This window comes from Zonotrichia leucophrys, chromosome 8 (genome assembly GCF_028769735.1).
Source record: "Zonotrichia leucophrys gambelii isolate GWCS_2022_RI chromosome 8, RI_Zleu_2.0, whole genome shotgun sequence".
In the NCBI taxonomy this organism is placed as follows: Eukaryota; Metazoa; Chordata; class Aves; order Passeriformes; family Passerellidae; genus Zonotrichia; species Zonotrichia leucophrys.
The window spans coordinates 25730190-25751914 of NC_088178.1; the positions used below are offsets into that span (position 1 = coordinate 25730190).

At 40.8% G+C, this 21725-nt stretch overlaps 1 protein-coding gene across 1 annotated transcript in view; it reads right to left on the reverse strand.

Annotated features, from left to right (window-relative positions):
* GLIS1 (GLIS family zinc finger 1) overlaps positions 1 to 21725 on the reverse strand; it is a 176515-nt gene that overhangs the window by 78338 nt on the left and 76452 nt on the right. Inside the window, 2 exon segments of the mRNA XM_064720276.1 lie at positions 8775 to 9876; positions 15772 to 15970. Coding sequence (XP_064576346.1) covers positions 8775 to 9876; positions 15772 to 15970 — 1301 coding nt within the window.

A 21725-nucleotide genomic window follows, 5' to 3' on the forward strand; every position in this document is an offset into this window, starting at 1 on the left:
GTCTTAATTCAACTGTATCTACAACTTAGGCACAAGAGCTTTCATCACACAGGAAATGCTGTTGGCAGGCAAAAGCTTGAAAGAGCTTTGAGATTCTCAGCAGAAGGAATTATTAGAGATGCAAAATAGCATTATGGGCACATTAAGTTATTGGCCTCAGTACCTCACAGTGATTATTCACCCTCACTGTGCTCAAAGAAATTTATTTCATTGTACTTGTAAGGAAAAGGAGATCCAAGGTGACAATATCCCAAAGTGTTCACAACATTTCAGTAACTCAGTTCCTGGGCTGAGAGGAAGAGGACCTCACCTTCAGAGGTGCAGAGCAGGGCACCTCCAAAACAAACCTACCCAAAACCAGGCCTGCTTTTGGAAATAGCTCAGACTGAGCTGTCAGATGCCAGCAGATCACATTTTGATATATTTAGCTTAACCAGACATTGGGTTTTTACCAGGCCCACTGGACTAGTTGCTAAATGAGCCAGTGAAGGTTTTAGAATGTGACCCTGCACTGCGCAATGAAGGCTTTTCATTTCTCATCTGATATTAAAGGCCAACTGCTGCTGGTTTGCCCCAAAGTAACAAACAAATGCATCACATTGAGAACTGAGATAAAACTGCATAAACGACTGTATAAAGTTTTTAATGTGCACTAAATTCCTCTTTCTCCCCCGAGACTACACTATACAGCCTCTCTGCTGCCTACAAATGCAGATTAACATTTTTATTAAATGACATAGGTTTTACTAATAACGAGCATTAAAACGTATTGGCCTAATAGCAATATTATTAAGTATATCGTTGGCACAGGTTTTAAACATTATTTAATTTTATGGCTTTTTAATTTGACCAAGCCTTCTGCCAGGTGATACAAACTATTTTTCCTTCTTGAGGTTAATCACTGCTCAGAGAGGCTAAATCACTGAGAGTTCTGAACAATTCCTACCACTTTAAATAATCCCCACAGAACACATACAAAGAAATAAAACAAAGCCAAGCACTTAACCTCAAGAACACAAGCACAAATACTTTGCTTAAAATTTTAGAACTTACAAGTTCTGCACCAAGCAGCCAAGCTGTCCACCAAATGACAGGATTAATAATATTTGGATGCAAGATTTTTTAAATAAATTAAATTTCAAGGGGTAAAAAAGAAAATTCCTCTCTCATTGCTTGTAAATATGCATATCACTGAATGCACCCTGCTTTCCCAGATCTTCTGGAGACAACTCACCCACCCAAAATGATGATGGATCCTGCAGAATTATGGTTTTAGGACACAACTGCTAGACACATCTCTGAGGTACTCTTGAAATGGATTAAGGTATTTCACTGCAAACAGGAATTTCACTATTACATTTCCTGCTCTGATTACTAGAGTGGAGAATGTATCTGACTAGTTAAGGGTGTATCACTTATCTTTACTACTGAGCAGATTTAAACAGTGAAATCCATGGATGATTCACTCCAAGGCAGGGGAGACAGTGAGAAAGAAACCTTGTCACACTTCTGCTGAATGGGAAATGGTGAGCTGCAGAAATCCTGAGTTATAGCAAATGCAGTGCTTAGAGGCTGGAAAGCCTTTCTCCCTTTTTGCTCCTCAGATGTGATTATTTGATAAAATCCATTGATCTGCATGGCAAAGAAAGTGATCTTGTGGTGCAGCTGGAAAGAATTGGGAGTTAGGAGGCTGTTTGCAAGATATCTTCAAAAGGTGATGCCTCATGAGAGGTTTATAGGTCTGTGCTGAGGCTGGGGTTTGAATAAATCTACATGCAGAACCAGGCCACAGCAGAGCTGGAAATAATTGTGAGTGTCTTAATATAAGAAAGAATCACTACTTGCTGAGTCCTGTGGGACAAGAGGATAAAGATAAAAACGTGGTATCGAGATGTCATTTTTGTACACAGACTGGGCAAAGGGAAGGGAAAGGAGCCTAGAAGAAATCTTCCAAAAGAGACCTGGGAGACATTCCCAGAAATCTGTCTGGCAGCCAGACATGGCAGGTCACAACTAATAAATTTCACTTTTGAAAGCTGGGCATACTTCAGCCCATATTATTTGACAAAGCACATGAATGACTTTGCTTGGTGTGGAGGAGCTCTGGTACAAGTGCCCATCCTTGTGCCACAAGGGTGCCAGCAGCAGTCCCTGGGGAGAAACACTTCTAGGACAAAACTGTTCCCCACTTGAGATGTTCTCTTTCACTCAGAGCACTGTCAGGTATTTGTCAAAAGCTCAGTGTTTAGTATTCTGACAAATATTTGTGGCTTTGCAGGCAAATGGATCATTTTCCTTGTACTCAAATCAGGTCACAGTTGGAATTGTGGTGAAAAATATGTGTTTCAGTAGCCAAATCAGAACACTGAAGAATGAAGAGAAGATAAATCAGTCCAGGATGAGCTGAAACATAATTGTCTGGGGGACTCTGCTAAAAAAATAAAAACACTGAATAAATCAGATGGGAAAAGCTTTTAAACAACAACAAAAAAAAAGAAGTGTCTTTGTTTAAACCTTATTCATGTTGAAACAGAAAGTAAAAAATTATGGGTTGAAATACTGAAACATTTCCAAAATAGCACATTGTCTCTAAAATGTCAATAGTAACAAAATCCTCTAGTCCTGTTCACTGTTCCCCATCACTTCTTTTCCAAAATGAAGGTGACCCAGATTCACTAATGTTTTTTTCTCAAAGCTCTACTGTGATCCTACTGCTGGCTTGAAAAAACTGGTGAAATATCTAATAAAATTTCTATCATGGAGGATGGAAATGAATATCCATGCTTTTGTCACAAGGCTATCTGTTCCCTAAACCACTATCTGCCTATTACCTTACCTTCAGCAGATACCAAGTACTGTTAGTGGAAATTATCCAACACTGTGAGAACCATAACAGTGGCAATTAATTACTATATCCTATGGCAGGGAGTTTCACAGGGGGGGTGCCCGCTGTGTTGTGGTGATAGTACTGCTAACACCCCACTTTGTTCCTTATTTAACACACTGAACAGCAATACCTACACACAATCACCAGATCTGCACAAATATATCAGGAAATCTTCAGGATTAGTATGTTTTAAACAGGTCCCAAATTACTTAATAATGTATCAGGCAAAATGAAATTAAACCTTGTGGAATTAAACATTTTCATAGGATTAAAAATGTATCTGAAAGCCTCCTCCATAGAAGTTTCATGCTATACCTCAAACTACCATATTCCATTTCTCAGATCTCTTCAGCAAAAGGGTCCTGTATAACAAAAATGTCCTGTATGACATTTTTAAGGCAGACAAGTGAACTTGAAAGCCATTCTGCATTCTGGCAGCAACAGTTGGAATTTACTTCATTTTAATTTATTTAGATTTACACAAAAAGAACCCTGACAGTATGTCAGCCAGACCTAACCCGTATCAGACTGCTGGAGAGCAAGAGAAAAGGCAGCCAGTCCAGCTTGCTCAGAGCACAGTCCCACCAGGTCCAGCATCCTCTATCATTTTTATATCAGCCTGATAAAGGAGATGCACATCACAGAAGCCCAACAATCCCAGGACCAAACTGGGACGCTGATAATCTTTCAGGAAAACCCTGGCAGCTCCCCCCTCTGCAGCCCAGCTCAAGGCAAGGTCCCAAGCCCTCAAGGGCAGTACAGAGCCATTGCATTGTAGTCATTTGCAGTTCTGGAACACGGCACAATCCCACTCACAAGGGAATCTGGGCCCAGTAATTTCTGCTCCTTTTGCTCTGCAAGACCTGTTAGTGTGGAGCTTTCCTGTGGGCAGACAGCAGTTCAAATTCAGCAGCTGGTTGGGCATGAACTGAGAGCCAAGCCTAAAGCCTGTTGTTGGCCTGCCCTCCAGTGCTGGGGCACGCTTAAACCCATTTGTGCTGCCCTGGAATCTGCAGTGGGCTTTGTAAACAAACAAACATTGTGTTTCCACAAAACCACTGAATTGCTGTCTACTCCTCTAATCAGAGTGTTTTGAATGCTGATATTCCTTGACAGTATCGGGAAATGCCATCAGAGACCTAATAAAAAGAGAGATCTCTGCTGAGGCAGCTTTGATAGAATGGATGTTTCCTACTACTGACTTCAAAGGAAAGAAAGTGAGCCCAATATTATTGTTGTTCTTTTAAAGCACTCCTTTGGCATCAGTGCATGACACCCTCCACTCCAAAAGCTGAAAACACTTTCCAGACTTCCACAACATTCCCTCGAGTCAGGCATGGAAACTCATTGTTTAGGTGAAGTAACTCACAAGCGGATAAGCTGCTGCATGCAGACCCATTTTCCCCACAGATGCAGGGCTGTCCCTGAGACTCCTCTGTAGCTGCAGCCCTGTAGAGATCTCATTTCCCACCCTGCATTGCTGCACACACACTCTCCATGGACTGCAGACGGCACCAGACTCGCCATCTACTGAGAACAGAGATGCCACGCTGGTTTCCTCAGAAACAGAAGCAATAATACTAATCTGCTCCACAGGCATTCTCCTGTATTCCCAATAAGCAGGTCGCTGCCCATGCAGTGTTACAGATGCAGCCAAGCCTTCTGATGAAAGCTCTCACACACTCACATCATGTCAAACCACCTGCGTCAGAGACGTGCGGAGAAAACTCAACAGGAAGTTCAGCCAGAGCGCAATCTTTTGTGCAATCTGTACAAAAATCTGTTTCACCAGTAAATTGCAAATTGTTAGTTTGTGTGAAATGGTGATTGGAACACAAGATCTGCCCTGGAATGCTGGAATTGCCTAAAGACGCCCTGAGGCAAGTTACTTATCTTCTCTGTCTCAATTTCCCCATGTTTAATGCAGTACCTGTGGTGTCTCAGCCTTAGGGATTCAAAAGAACTGACTACAAACAGCACAGGTGCTGAATTTCACTGTGTACATTACAGCACCCAAACCACTCCATTCAGATTCCTCCCAAACTGAGTATGTTGAATATATGCATGAAAAAAAGATTCTGCTTTAAAGTCTTAACTCTCTAGGAAAACACAGAGAACAGGTCTAGAACACACAGAGGAGGCATTTGTTTCTCTGAAATACAAAAACTAAAGACATTAACCATAAATATTATCCTTGTCCATCCTTTCATGGATGTCACATACATTATGATAGCAAATTTCTATGAACACTAATTACACCTGTAGAAATTACATGAAGATAAATCATTTACCTTGATCCTGTCTGGGGAGGCCCCTGAGCACACATGAAGGCAGTGATGGGAACATATTTTCTACTCATTATGAAGCCACAAGAGTACAAGAGGGTAAACTAATAAGCCAAGCACAGATTTGTCCAAATCAAACAATTCTAGACAACTAAATGAGCAGCTCTGTTTTTACATTGCAAGCAGAGGCTTAAACCAAGGATGCAATATCTGGAGATCAGCATGCTTCTACTCACCAAAGTATTCGAAGAACTGAAAGGCAGCAAAAGATGCAGCTATGAGAAACTTTTTCTGTTCCTTTTTTTAAAATAAAAACCATTTAAGCTTGCTAATTTTTGCTGTCTCAGACAATCAAAATTCCAATTGTCTGGGACATCAAATCTAAAAAAGCATGAAATTAATCTTCAGAAGTTAAAGTCTTAAAGGCATTGCATCATTATTTTTGTTGGATATATTTTTGATTATAATGCAGATGAACCCCAAATTTAATAAAACTAAAATAACATGAGTTAAGTATGAAACATAACAGGATATTGCAAAGAGATTAGGTAGTTTCCTTTAGACTACTTGCAGAGCCCAAGGAAAAACCAAACTGAAGGACACAATGACGAGAAGGCACCGCTTAATTAGAATATTTAACAGAATATGAAAACAGAATACTCATAGTACCAGCTCTGGCAGTGGAACACAGTGAGCAGAATATGGACCCAAAACATCAGCAGTGCTCCACAGCAGATCCTGTTTTGCCTGTCGCCTGTCTGTAGTGAAGAAAGAAGCAGGCTCGCTAAATTCAAACCAGCTGCAACGATGAGAGTGTTACAGTTGGACTGAAGGAAGCTTACCTCATGAAAGTATTGTGGAAACTGCTGTTGGAAAGATAATAAAAGGATTAACTGCAGTTTTAGTGAACCATTTACTTTTCAATCAAAATGTCTCATGTATTTCCTGTTCTCAAGTAGCTTGAATTCCAAAATTCCTTTGTCTATTACAGTACATAGTAGCAAAGCCTGTCATAAGAAATTAATAATTTTACATGGAAAAGTACTTTTATGTATGAGAGAGGGGTGCTGTTCACTGTTAGCTTCTCCTGAGCAGTTCAATACCTAGTCAGGCAGTAATCTTACAGGCAAGAGAGAAATTGAGGCTTTAAAAGAAAGTACAATGGGTAATTGTGAACAGCAAAAGAAAATCTCCACTACAAACACAAGAGATCCAAAGTTACTTTAACAGAGCTACAGCAAAAACAAAACAAAATCTCAGACCTCTATAGACAGAGAAAGAATTGCCTTCTTAATTTGCAGGAATAACAGCACAATTATTACCACATCAAAAGAAAAGCCATCATTTAAAATGACATGACATCACTGCACAACGCAACACTGCACAGCAACCCCTGTTTCACATGGAATGGAACTCACTGGGCAAATAATCCCCACTTGATATTAATAACTTCAAGGAGCTGTGCTGCAGATTTGGATCCTGCTAGATCAAGCTGTTTTCTGGGCAGAAAACTAAATTTGCAAAGAAGAGATGGTTTCTGCGTATTCTCTTGGATCCACTTCCCTCCCTGCAGAATTCCAGACTGCAAGGTTTAACACACAATACCTCTGCTGACAGTGGATGGCTCTTGCTGTGGGAAGAGAAGGGTTAACTCCAAGTTGAGCAATGTGGAGCTCCCAGTCCTGATTGGGCTGTTCCATGTATGGGAACAACCACAATATCTGCTCCAGTAAAAGAGATCTCTATATGCTTACATGCCAAGGCTATATAAATATGACATAAAGGCTGTCTGCAATATCAGATGCAGAGGTTTTTCCAATCTATTCACAAAACCTTGATGTGTTATCAAAAGCCAGTACTTCACTGCAGATGAAATTAATTGAAAGTACGACATTTTTAGCATTTACTAAGATACTGCAGCATTTCTCTGGTTCACCAAGTTTTCTGTAGGAATGGGAATGTAACATTAGAAATCTGCCATACAATACCTGTTAAATATGCATTTTTCAGGAAAAGAGACAAGTTCCCTTATCCACGGAGTCTACTGATCTTTCAGCACCACAGGAAAATAATCAGGGCTTCATGTTTTAAGTATGCTTTCAATTTACTTACCTATGCTTTTGTTTGGAGAGAAGCAAACTTGCATTATCCTTTGATAATTTATAAATAAAAGAGACCTATTCATGGGAAGTTAAATTCATTTGTAAATTTAGAAAATGTCATTGAGCTACTTCTGGAATAGAACCACTCGGTTCTTGCTTTCAAAGCAAAAAGAAACACATAAGTCTTAGAGTGTTTCCATTTTATCTTGAACAATTTGATGGTATTCTCTAAGTATGTGCTCTGTTTCCAGTATCATCTTAGGGAATACCTACTAAACTGTGCAGACATTAAGATAATGTTTTTCATTTATCCCATGGAAGTAAAAAGATAATCAGGACAATCACTTACAGAGAAAATTCTTCTCTGCAACACATTTTGAATACTTTTGTTTTCTTCCTTGTCCCTTCCATAACCATCGGAGGCCTGAAAGCTTTTTCTACAAACATTCTTTCCTATTCCTCCATAGAAAGCTACAGCTTACCATGGAAAAGTGTGTCATGATCTAACATCCTTACAAGCATTTTCCACTGCATCATGCTCTGATCAAAACAAAAAAATAGACATATAGCTGAAAATTCTGCCTATCAGGAACCCCAACGTGCTGCCATAACCATTCCCTTTGTCTGCACTTTTTTGTGCGTGTGCATGCGTGCACACGCGTGTGGGTGTTACAAATGAGACTTTCCAAAATTCATGGCCCAATTTGGAAGCTTATGTCAAACTTGTTTTGCTTCATCTGTTTCAGTCAGGGTCTTATATCATTGTTGTTTCAAACATGTGGAAAGCTTAATGGAAGTCATTAACTTTTATTTTAGTTTGGCCATATTGTCATCATGGTGGGCAGATGCAGAGATGGTGTTATTCCCAAGATCCTCTTTTTGGAACACTGCTGTTGTTTACATCTTCTTGATCAGAAGAGAACAATGGTTTTTACTTATTTTTAAAGCTCTGTTTCGCAAATTAAAAAAGCCCCTAACAACCTTTGAAAATGTAATTAAATATATTCTTTTTAGTCTTTTAACTGTTTAAAATCCTTTAACAAGTTTCTTTCTTTTGTCTAAACTACATTTGAAGCTTTTGCACTTACAACTCTATGGGTTATTGTTCAGCTCAAGGAATGAGAAGAATTTCATTAGATGTGTTTTATGTTTCTTGATTAAAAATGTCACCCGAGGCTCAGTGACTTTGTTTTACGTTAAGTGACGGCTGCGTGCTTTGATCATCACTTTATTAGTGGTTTAATGAATATTAAAAAAACAAAGCACTGTATTAAAAGTTAAGCTCTCATATAAGGAAACCGAATCCCTTTTCCAAGAACTACAGTATTTTTTACTCAATCATTTCCTTCTAGATTAAGGTTTTCTCCAATTCCCCTTTAGCCTGCTACAGACTAAGTTACAGGAAAGCACAACAATTATACTGGAATAAGATCGAAGAGAGAGCAAGAAAGAGAGAAGAGCAGTTATGTTTCTATTCAAACAAATATAATCCAGACTTACCATGCACTTGTTTGGTTTTTCTCCAGAGTGAACCCTCATATGAATCAGCAGTTTGTAACGAGCATTGAAGGGTTTATAGCGGCGGACACAGCCTGCCCAGAAGCAAGTGAAGTCCTCTCCTTTCCTCTGGTCAATGTGAGTCTTTTCTATGTGTCTGACCAGTTCGTCTTGTTGGTCGTACGTGGCACTGCAGTCAATCCACTGACACACCTGCTTGCCACTGCCGAGCTCCTGCTCGTCGCCGTCGCTGGGCTGCAGGGACTTGGGAGACACGGAGGTGCTGAGCTGGGGCAGCGTGCCGGGGCTCTGGCCGAGCTGCTGGTGGAGGTGGTACGGGGGAGGCAGCCCCTGGTGATGGCGGAAAAGATCCGCAGTGGAGGAATAATCGTCAGCCGGTTCTTGCTTTAAGAAACTCACCTTCTGCGTGCCGTGCGAGGAGTTCTGGGGAGGAAGGCTCGTGCCATTCATCATAAGGCTGAGGCTGCCATTCTCCTCGACTTGCTGCATTTGTATCTGCTCACAGTCACCTCTGTCACACTCAGTGGAAAGAGGTACAAGACATGCTGGAGGGGAGGGAATACTGCAAGGGTTTCCAGGCTGAGAGCAAGACTGGGGCTGAGAGGATTTTTGAGCACTGTGATGACTGATCTCCACAGGATGAGAGGAAATGCCAGCTGAGTTAGCTCGCAGTCCATTCACACAGGTGACCAGTGACGTCTGCGACGTGCGGATGATCGCTGTAATATCGATTCCTTCGGCTGAAGACGGCACAACAGAGATGCATCTCTTCTTCAGGTTGCTTGTCTGTAGCCTGGCCGAGTGCTGAGGGGTGCCAAGTGACAAAGGACCCAGGGAGGAGCTGTGTTCATTATTAAACAAGTAGGATGAAAGTGAATTTGTAAAGCTATTGTTCATTAGGTCTAGTTCAGGATGCAGACTACTGGAGGCTCTCAGCTCCATCCCCTCTGTAATCCTCCTATGTGGGGAAGCCTCAGACAGAACCTTATAATCACTGGGGCATTCTTGTTTAATGTGCTGAGCCGGGTGACTTCCATTCAGGCATGGAGCAGCAGAATCTACTGAGTCTTGAAACCTGGGTGACCTGCAATACAGTTTTCATTAAGCACCACTAACCACCACAGGGTTTATGATTTTTGTACAAGACATAACACTTGTTAAACCCTGCAGAATGGAAGCACTTGCTCTCTGCTGATGTTGCCTGTCTAATGCAGCAATTACACCAAAAAAATCTGCAATGCTTCCTCTCCAACCTGTGTAAAGACAGCATCACTTTACATAGGATTAATCTGACACACTGGGTAACACATGGAACAGAGAATCTTCACTGCTACAGGCAGCTCATCAATCACGATTGAGACTTTCAATGCATAATAGATTGGGCAAAACAATAGCTGAGAATGAAGTTTGAGAACTTTGGGCATTTCTGAATTATTAAAATACTGTCATTTTCCTCAGAGCACACTGGGGAAATGCCTTGGCATTTTTGTTGACACAAAAAAGGCTAGCTGAGCTTTGCTTACATGTTAGAGACATGCTTTCCTTTGCTAACTTAAAAAAGGAGCCAGATCACTGAGGAAAAAAGGAATACAGCAGAAGAATTGCTTGCTTTCAACCAGCATTCCAAAATCAATGAGAGATCTGCTGAGCATTTACTTCCACAGAATAAAAAGTTCACAGCCAGTAAATTTAAAATGGCAGCCTATGTACTCCCATCTCCATTTTTCATAATAAAGAGTGCATGGGATTGTAAATCACAGTTCTGTTTTGCAGAAGTGATTTTTCATCATTTTTCATGTGTGTTGAATCCATTCATTGAGGAAGCAGATCCTTGAGGAACTCCACAAAAGACTTTTCAGAAAAGCACTGCATTAAGAAACATTTCCTCCTAACATTTTCTTCCAAGCAGTTAGCAACTGGTTTATGGCTTAAAATAAAACATTTTATCTCAGCTATAAACATTTACTGTGGATGATCCAACTGTGTGCTTTTTCTTAGGAGCAGAGGGTGTTCCTTACATATCCCCAAAGCATGGGAGGGTTTAACCTATGGCTTCATCATGCCAGACCAAGGAGAGGAAACAGTACATCTGTGTGCAGGAAAGCTGTACCTGAGCTAATAAACCCTCCAGAGGAGTGCCCCGTGGCTCTTTAGCTGACATGTTCCACTTAAATGAATTTTATGCTTTTATGATGCTAGCACCACAAAAGCTGAAGAAAACCCAGCCATTTGGCAGCTTGTGTGTGACACCACAGCTAAGACAGGTCTGACACATTTTAAAGCATGAAACACATGTACTTAAAAGTATTTTGGACATTTATACACTCAACTATGAATCTGCTGAATAAATTGCATTTATTTTACACTTTAGATTATTTTATCACTATTATTTCCATTAATCCATCACTAATATTACGAGGGGAAACTGGGATAACTTATAAAATTTCCTTGGTAATAGCCCTCAAAAGAACAAAAAGGGATGGAAAAAATAACAACAATCAAAAGCTCCAAAAATACTTCCTTCCCATGAAATTAAGGTTGTCAAAAGGTGGTACCTGTCTGAGGCATACAGCTGGGAATACTGCATTCACTACTGACAGGTTTTTAAGCTCCAATATGGCTTAATATAAAAAAACCCTTTAAAATCACGAGAGATGTTAAATTCTCCACCATTCACTGATAGAGAACAATCAGATAATTTGTTTTCCACCAGAAAGTTTAAAACAGTATATTAAAAATTTTTAGAGGTTTCCATAAACCATTGTTTGTAATTTCTCCCTTTAGGTTTGCACAGTTGGTCTCTGGACAAACGTAAAGCACCTGTTTCTGCAGATGGCAAATTTATATTTTCAAAAACCAAACCAAACAGCATTCATACGTTATTTTTTAACATTTACAGAACCATATGTCTGTAAAATACGTGGCATAAGTATACTTTTATTGCATATGTTTGGGAAACCCTGCTCCGTTTGCTCAGTGAAAGATTGGTGTTTTAAACTCATTCTGAGAAAGGCTTTACAGCATGCCATGCCAGGCACAGCACTTCCTATTACTTGGTTTCTGCTGTACAAAAACTCTCCTAAATAATTCAGTTTGTATCACAGTTTAGTGGTCCCAAAGCCTCAGGCTAAAGTAAACTCAACACATTTCCTACATCATATAAAGCTAACCCAAGCCTTACATTTCAGCCTGTGATAATTGGTGTTGTATTATTAAGCTTTATGTAAAGCTCCCATCTTGCCAGAAATCCATGAGAGAAGTTTGGTTTTTGATTAAGCTGCAGTCAGTGCAGAGCACCTGCAGGATGGACACAAACACCCCTGTCCTGAGAAACACTAGGTTTCCAGAATCCTCAGGAACAGTGACCTTTCCAGAAGAGGATCTTACTCAGTCGAGACTGTATTGATATGAGGTTGGAGTACAGATTCTGTGACACACAGGAGAGAGTTCTGAATCACAGGGCAAGCTGGAATGCCTTTCTTCAAAAGCAAAGGAGATGAGGGCACTAAAGTCATTCTTTCCACTGCCACAGATGAGTCTTATCCATTCTCTGCCTACAAAATGATAAGCACAGGCTGCTTGTGCAGATCAGAACCACGTCCCCTCCAGGATCTGCATTTTTTTCTGTAGCACTGTAATTTACATACATTATACATCTCATATTATTTAACTCTGCTGGGAGAAATCTGACATTTCTTCAATTTCCTGGTGTTTGAGTGTTGGGGTACCTGATGTCAAGGTGAATTAATACAAAGTTCCTGTACTCCTGGCAGAATTTTGCCATCACTATTCAAGGGAAAGCCCTGCTCATTTCTCCCTGTCCTGAGGGGTTTGAAGGGAGAAGGGGCACAGAAACAAAACCAATGCAGGAGTGACACAGGTGTCTGGCAGCCAGCTTGCAGGGGGGCTCCCATTATACCCACTGACTCTTTGTGCCCCAGAATCTTTCTCTTACAGCCATGGAGCAGATTCCAGGCCTGGTACCCACAGGCCGTGCTAGCTGTAAGGATTTCACAATCTCTGGACAAATACAGATATAAATGCATATGAAATAAACAGGTAAGATGAGAGGGAGAGAGGAGAGCAGGGCAGTGCAAGGAGCACCATGGACACACAGATCAGCATGGGCAGCTCTGCAGGGGCTTCCAGATAAGCAATCCTGGAAAGACAGTGGGGTCAGCAGAAGAATACACCCACAAACCTCCCTTCAGAGAGAGCATCCACGCACCAGGGAGGGACAGTCTGAGGGAACAGAACTGCCTCTTAAGCTCATGAAAGCTGAGTGTGAGGCCTTTGAAGAGTAACAGCAGCCTCTCAGAGGATACTGAGGCAGTGTTTCCTAAGAGACTCCCTTACGTGGTAATTGGAGCCAGAGCACGAGGCCAGTAGCACCATGCCAGAAGCGCTGCAGTTCCCAACTGCCCTCAGAGGAAAAGATGACTGTATCTGAAATCTCCGGATTATTTACAAAACATACATGCCTTCCACTGCCACTGGAAATGTGCACCCGGTGATAACTGACAGTTTTAAGGAGCTGGAGGGGATTGTTGTGCTGCACATCCAGGGACCCTGTGCAACACTATCCGAGTGCTCTGATGCCTTCCCTGGGTTTTACACACTGAGCGCAGTGTGGGCGGGTTTGCCGGAGCTGATAATGGATTATTTGACAAAAGGCCAACGTTAGCTGTGTGCTGCCTCCAGTTGTGGTGAGGAAGGTATTGGGACTTTTCCAGTCCCACACACACGTTGCATTCACAGATAGAATGTAGCAGCAATTATGCTGCACAGCTCAGAAGTTATTAACTGATGGGGAAAAGGGGCCAGGAAGAAGAGGGATCATGATTTTTGGACTAAGGCAGTCATCCCTAGAATACAGTTTCCAAAGGAAAACAATTTCAGGGAGAAGCTGAAGGAGATAACAAGCCTCAGTGCATTGAAGTGATAAAAGGACAAAGACAATCAAAACTGCAAACTCTAAAATAAGATTTTTGATTGCTAGGGGAAGTGCTCCCTGGTTTGTTTGGCTTTTCCTTAGATGTTCCATAACCTAGAAATGCAAAGTGGTTCAAAGTTCTACCCAGAGATATTGTTTGAATTTATGTCTCCCTTTATCTCTGTGCTGATCATTAGAGCTGGCCAGAACAAGCAAAGAGAGTTTGTCCTGATGTCCATGTGCTCCAACATCTGACAACTGCAGCCCCACCTCTCTCATCCATTTTCTGATGAAGGCTGAGATCTGGGGAGGCACAGAGCACCCTTGGCTCCCACTGACTTCACTCCTCTGCTGGGCATCACTCCCAGCTCAGGCACTTCTGAGTCACTCATTCTCCTCTTTTCAGTTCTTCAGGGAAGGACCTTCTTTCCTCTTGCTTGTCCATAATCTTCAACATCCAAACAACATGAAAAGAAATGGTCTGAAATGCTGTCCACCTTCTCTCAAACACCAAGGTTTTGGCTCTTTGCCATGTGTCTCATGAAAAGCACTGTGTTATAAGGAGACTCTGTGTCTGTGAGGACCACAGAGCAGAGCTGGGCACTGGCTTCATCTTGCAAATCCCATGAACACAAATGCACTGCTAGCCAGGTGGACATACAAGCAGAGCATGACCACTGGGATACAAAACAACCTGTAATGTCCTTCAGGATATTTTCCAAACACTTCCAAACTGAGAGGCAGCAGAGTCTTAAGGCTTTAGACCATGCCACAAAGCAGAGGGAGGGAATCAGGCCTACCACCTGCTACTTTCTCATGTTATGCAGTCAACAATCCTTTATGTTGTTCTGGGAATTCTCTTCCAAATGGAGGCTGGAAGGGGTTCATATTTCTGAGGATGGGTACTGTGATGCTAGGTATGAAGGTATCTGTCATTTCCTCATTATAAAATTTACAAAAAGGTTCAAAAAGATCTAAGCAAAGTATTCTCTTCCTCCTTTTGTTTGCTCCTGCCTTAATTATCTTTGTTTCATAATTGTCCTCACTGACAGAATGAAAAAAAAAAAAAGGTTGATAACTGCCAGTCCCACAGTGAGCCATAAAGAAACCAGGAGGGAGAAGATTTATATCCAGCTGCAAAGGCATCTACAAATCCATGTGGCAATAGTGGATTATTTTGTTGTGGCATGGATATTATTTATCCTTTTCAAACAAACAAGCAAACAAACATGAAAAAAAGCCTTTCCACTTGCTTGCCACATTACCGTGTCTCTTTCTCCTGAAAACACAGATGTTCTTAACCCACCAGTAAATTGAAAAGGGGAAACAAGGCATGAATATGTATAATAAAATCAGGAACAGTCAGATTTTCAAGACCAAGCTGTAGGCCATGTTTCCCCTTGCTGTGAATATGGAAATTTCAGAGCCTGATAGGTCCATCCACAGAGTGCCAAGTATTCCAAGTACCTAAGATGAAGGCTACAACTTTATTGAGGCTTCTCTTTTCTACAGCTCTTCAAAAAGGTCAAGATTATTCCTATTATATACACTGCCAAAAAGCAGCATAATTAAAATAGATGGATAGATTTTAATTTGTAGCAGGTTTCTATTCACAATGGATGTCTGTTTGGGGTACTTGTTTAAAATCTGGTAATGTTAAATTTGTAACAACAACAAAAAATAATGGAGTTCTGTGTTTTCATATAATTAATTTATAGCAAATGTTTAAATAGAGATTCTGTTCATAGCATATCCAACTACAGTGTATATATCAAAACCAGAGACCAAATTTTCACATTATGGCCTTAAAAGCAAAACCCAAGGATGTGGCTGTATGGGAACTCTGCAAATACTCCATTAAGGGAAATGCTGTAGAAATAGAAGCGGCACTGGCTTCCTGTAGGTTTGATGGTGGGCTGCCAAATCACCGTGTGGGGGACACTGGGCTGGGTGTAAGTGCCATCCCTGCCTTCCAGGCTGTAATTTGGGGACACCGCGGCGCTGGGATGGAGCCAAAGGCACGAGGTGGTGACACCGGAGCGGTACCTGAGATCCGAGTGCGCCAGGTTGAGCTGGCCCACGTGCAGCAGCCGCTCCCGGGACAGCGCGTGGTCCCGCACCAGGGAGTTCCCCGCGTGCAGGAACAGACCCTGCCTGCACACGGGCACCGAGCCACTCGCCACCTCCATGTCCATCATGCTCTTCTTCTCAGAGATCAAACTGCAGTGACTGTAGCCACCGTTCACTGTCAAAAAAATAAGCAAAAAAGAGATAAGGCTTTGACTAAGAACTCTCTACACTGACAACTTTGTAAACTCATTTTGGATTGGCTTGCAAAATTCTTGGTTTTATAACAAGGCAGTGGCAATGAAAGGTTTCACAAGGAAACAAAAATTAATTGCCAAGGAATTTGGATGTGGGGTTGTTTATTTCTCATTGTACAGAAATGAAGCATCTTCTGGCCCACACAGTCAGTTGTATTCAGTGGGTTTAGACTGAGGTGTTTAAGATCACTTTGGATGCCTTTCAGCTTATAGTGGGTCTTTCTAACTATCAGCTCTGCCCTACTTGTAACCATGACATAAATTATCACTATATCCTCTGGAGTCTACAGCTCCATCAGGCTTTATTCCATTCCTCTTCTGGCTTTATCGCACCATAATTTAACTCACTTCAGGGTCAATACCTACCTTAGCAGGACTGTTAACTGGGGTAGATGAATCACATTTGAAGGGTATCTAAATACCCTGCTGAACACTGTGAATAAGTTTTTAAAGGCCACACCACCAAGGGAAGATGGTAAATCAATCATATTACAATACCCAATTCACAATTCCTCTTTCCAACAGCAGAATTACCTGGAATACAGTCAAGATGTATCTTCCCTCCAAAATACTGTAGATCCTTTTTTAAGTGTTTAAGATTTATACTGGACTTGTAATAAAACACTTTCTTTCATTCCCCAAATGACACAAGTCTGAAATTCATTAGGGCTTTCTAAATATGTACTTTACCAATTTTATCATGTTATCAAAACACAGAAACTTGAAGCTTCCACCAAAGCTCAGCAATACCAACTGCAGCACACACTGATACCTGTTTGTGTGAAGACAGAGATTTCCTGGAATAACATGAACACTATCCCTGTGCTGTCAAAAATAATTATCTTCTCTTGTAGCTGTCAAATCAAAGAACACATTTGCTCCCTGCAAAGGACCAGAACACTTATGCTAAATCCATGAAATTCTGTGTTTCAGCCAATCCATTTGCCTTCACAAAGCACCTTACAGATTAATTAGTAAGAGCTAAAAATTTCTTGCACAACAGTGCCCTGAGTGCAGTTGCACTTGCACCAAGGCCTCTGAAATGTGCTCACCACATGTGAGCTGGAACAACGATGGACAAGAACAACACCAGCAGCTCATGGGTTTTTTCCCCCAAAGCAACTAAAAACTGAGCAGTGAGATTATCTCCAAACACAGACAACCCAAGTGTTCAAGTGTCCAAAGCACATGTGAAAGCGAATTCATTACCTCTGAAAAAAAGGGAAAAAATCCACTTTACACCACTTTAACTGAGAACAGAATCTGGCCCTTTGACAACTGGCTGTTCTATACAATATTAATATCACTGGCTGGCACACATAAGATTTAAGCACTTTCCATGTCTGGAACCAGATCTCTTCTTTCACTGGTATCGAGGGGCCTTTAACCTACATTCTGTAACTTACCAGTAACAGATGAAAAGAGCACACACTCCCTTGCCTTCGACCAGAGGGTTCACCCTGCTTGCACTATACCATAGCCATTCCATAAATCCATATAAAAAACTAATCCTAATTTACAGAGAGTAAATCTAATAAAAGCAGAATGGTTTCCAGAAGGATCTCATGGAAGTGGAATCCATCAAGGTAACTTTTGTCTTTTTGTGTCCTGCAGTTTTGATTTATATCTTCACATTTAAGTGTTCACAAGGGAACGGAAGGAGTTGATACAGTAGTGTGCAAAGGCTGCAATCAGGCAATTCCTTCCATATGAGTAATCAAGTTAGTTCAATTCTGGGTATCTTGCTTCTTTTATTTTGGGGTAACTGACTTTGGGGGAGTTTTTTCTTGATTTATGCCAGATTAAGTCATGTGACAATTGCTCCCATTGCCTGTGATGAGGCTGCACACAGGGAAGGACAGCTCACACTGGTCAGGACCTGTAGGGTCAGCCCTACATTTCTTGTTAGGGGTAAATTCTCCAAGAACAAAACGGAGCATTTCCTTACACAAAGCCAAACCTGTCTGTCCAACAATGAGATCAACATTTCAAACACCCCTACTAAAGGGCAATAACTCTTTTTCTTCCCTAGGGAACACCTTGTTTACCATTCAGGACAGCTTCACCCTTACTGACAAAATCAGCTATTAAGGCTAAGAAGATAAGAGCAAGAAAACTTACCAAAAGAGTAATTATTCAACAATAAACGCATGCTGCAGTGCTTTGGAGTTTACCTAATTAAGACCAATGAACAAATAACTGAAAGATGTCTAATTGAAATGACTCACATTCGAAATAGAGACAGATTTGAAATATTTGCCTAACATACTAGATATCCCCAGAGGGTTGTGGGTTTTGCGGCAAAGACCAAACTAGGTCATTTGCCTTTTTTTTTCTTACTGCTTATTCTCTTTAATTACTTCTTGTTAAAAAAAAAAAAAAAGCTGCCATTCTTGGTTTTGTTTGGATGTGATGTCCAAAATGTACCACGACAACACTGAGAAATGGAACGCCGTTACTGGCAGCTGGATGAGTCACGTGAGACGAGTGAAAGACCAAACAGCACCAGATTTTCTCAAACAAGTGAAAATCATCCACGATGGAAGAGGCCACCACATCCCTCCACTGAGAGGAAATTATTAACTCAAAAGCTGCCAACACAGCAAAGCCATGGGAGAGAAGGCGCCATACCCACATTCAGCAGGTCATTCCATGTGGTGAATCCTGAATAATCCACAGCCCTGAATGTTTGGGGCGGCTGCCACACTTCCTGCACAGTCAGTAATTCAGGCCATGCAGAGATGCACAGCACTGCGCTGCTCACTGAAAGCTCTAATGAACAAACTGAGTGCTTCAAAACACAGAATCTTCAAAGTGATTCATGAAATAGGCCATTTTTGACATTTTCAACAATAACAACAAAATCAACACTTTGCTGCAGTTTTTTATGCTTGTCATGCCATTCTCTATGGTGAATGGGAGGAATTGTCTTAATCCTATGACCCCAAGCCTTAGGGGCAGAAAAGTAGCAGAGGAAAAGAAAGCAAGGATGGGAAGTAGATAGTTGTTCTTACACCCCTTACAAGGCAGGCCCAACTGTGTGACTGTGGAGACAGATTTTCTATGCCTTGTGGAAAAAACATGGCTTCTCCTTTGTTTCCGTGAACCACTGTTAGCAGGGATATGAGTTTGGGGTCTAAATTTTTCTATTATAGACACAAGAGTAGGAAAAACATTTTAGAAGTGGCTGGAGTGATTAGCCACAGATGCCATTACAGCCTTAGCAGACTTTACCCACGTATTTCCAGGTATTTTCAGTTAGATCTGAAAACAGGACATCCTAAACAAGGACTTCCAGATCCAAAAAGAAGGAATGCTCAGATTTTCTCTTGGCCAGTTTCTTCACAGTCATTTGCACCATCCCATACACAACAAACCTCTAGACATTTGGGCTTTTCACTCCTTCACAGGGGAGAGTCCTGCACTCTGAGTCTCTTTTGTTGCTGTTTGCCTTCCCTGAGGACTGAAATGGTTAACAGTAGCAGCACTAAATTTTCACTGCTGCATTCAAGAGCTCCTATGTCAAAGAGGAACAAAGCAGCTCACACCACACCCCAGGTTCACTCTGGATCTCTGTATCAGTTACAACCTGTTCACATTTTAAGGTCTGTTTCATAGAGCTGATAGAGACATGGGTTCATTTATTTATAATGCTTGTACAATACCTTAATAAAAACACCGTGAGGGCCAAAACATTGTTTATCACCAAGCAGACCATACTACATAGTGAGAGTCAGGTGAAGACCAAAATTGTCCTACATTGGTGTTTCAAAACAGGGGTAACAGATCCTCTTCCTATTTCCAAACAGATACAGATGACAACAATCTATAACAGATTAGGATTAAAACAAATAGCACTGAATAAGATTAGAACAAAAAATAAAGGTCTCTTTCCTCCAAGATTTATGAACCATGCAATAAAATCCTACAACAGAAATACTTATTTCTTTGCTTTCACATTGATGTATGAGTGAAGACAGAAGGGCTAAGAAAACCCTTGTAAACTAAAACAACCCAGATAGAGAAATAATTTGTTGAGTATCAATCTTGAGAACTCAGAGAAGATAAATACAAGCCATGTGTGTCTTTCTAGTAAATTCTGGACCCTAAGTGTTGGCTACATCCATATTTGTTATTTCATGTTCAATTTATTTTTAAAACTAGTTATTTGGATTGCATTATATTTCTGTTCTGGGGAATTTATTTTTGCAGACTACACACAGTATTTTAGCAGAGCGAATGTGTATGGTCGGCACTACCGAATAAAGCAACGTGGTTAATTCTATATCAGTTCAGCTTAACACAATTTGAAAACATTTCAGAAGTTTATAGATCTGTAACCTTTTCACTTTCAAGCATGTGAATAGATTTGGCTCCCATATTCGACTTTATCATGGTATTTTAAAGGCGGCAAAGAACACATAATAATCTACCACATCTTTCATTGCTAAACCAGCTGCAATATTACAAAGTTTAGATTTCCATCTGAGACCTGCACAACACTTTTTCAACTTAGCAAGTACAGCCAAGATTCAGGAAAACACATGCCATGAGCTTTAGTTCCAGTGACTTCACAGCCTCGGCTGATGTTCTCAGTTAGACTCTGCATGTGCAAGGACAGAACTGTTTTAGCCAATAGTGAATAGATTCTCAAAAGAATAGAGAAATACACTGTTTACTACCAAAATGAGTCTTTCCCTACAAGCAGGTTTGAAACTCAACATTCTTGGCTTCTATTTGGACCTCAGACCTTTAAATCAGAGGTAAGAGCAAACCGAAAATGACCATTGGCCTCTTTTGTAACAATTAGGACAAAACCTTTCATAACTGGATGAAACACAGGTCTTGTCATTACATTCATTGTTACAGAGTCTCTTCAGCTTGGAATCACCCTTTTCCTGTTGCCAGGCAATTTGAAAAATATTGTTCTCAGCACATCTGGCCTTTTTTGTGGTAAGTTATCTCTCCTTACTACTTGGATTTTAGTAACAGGGGGAAAAACATTTAAAAAATAAATGTTTTAGGAAAAAATTAAGCTCAACAAACATTATTTTAATTAAAAGGAAATCCCCAAACCCTCCTAATGGGCACTTGGAGAATATAAGCTCAATGTAATGAAATTTGATGTGCTTTTTTTTTTTTTTTTTTTTAAGAAGACCATGTTTGGAATAGGTTCAATTCTCAATATTTCTGATAGGTAGGATATCCACACACCCCAAATAAATGCCATTGTGCTTCTGGTATAAGCTTTAAGACAACCATACACTGTTTTGGGTTATGTACACTCTCACTTGCCCTTGGCCCCCTTGGTTTGTCTTTTTTGATGCTCTGAAAGGACACACCAGGGTTTTCACAGCACCCTGTCATTAGACAGAGCCTGTAGGCTGAAAGAAATCCAGCAACTCTTTCAAGACAGAAGTTCACACATTTTGATATGAGGTACTTGAGTTGCTCCCCTTGTAAAGATGCTTTCATAACTGATCACTTGATTTCATTGGCAATGTGGATCTTTCCATACATGCAGAGAATGAGAAAATCTATTCCTTTTCTTCTGTCCTCTAAGTCATTTAATTCCCTAAAAGCCAGAGCATGCCTACTATGAACTGCATGTGGGTTATTGCTTTCCCATTGACTTACTAAGCCCTGAACTTTTAAACTCCCAGATCTCCACTCCCC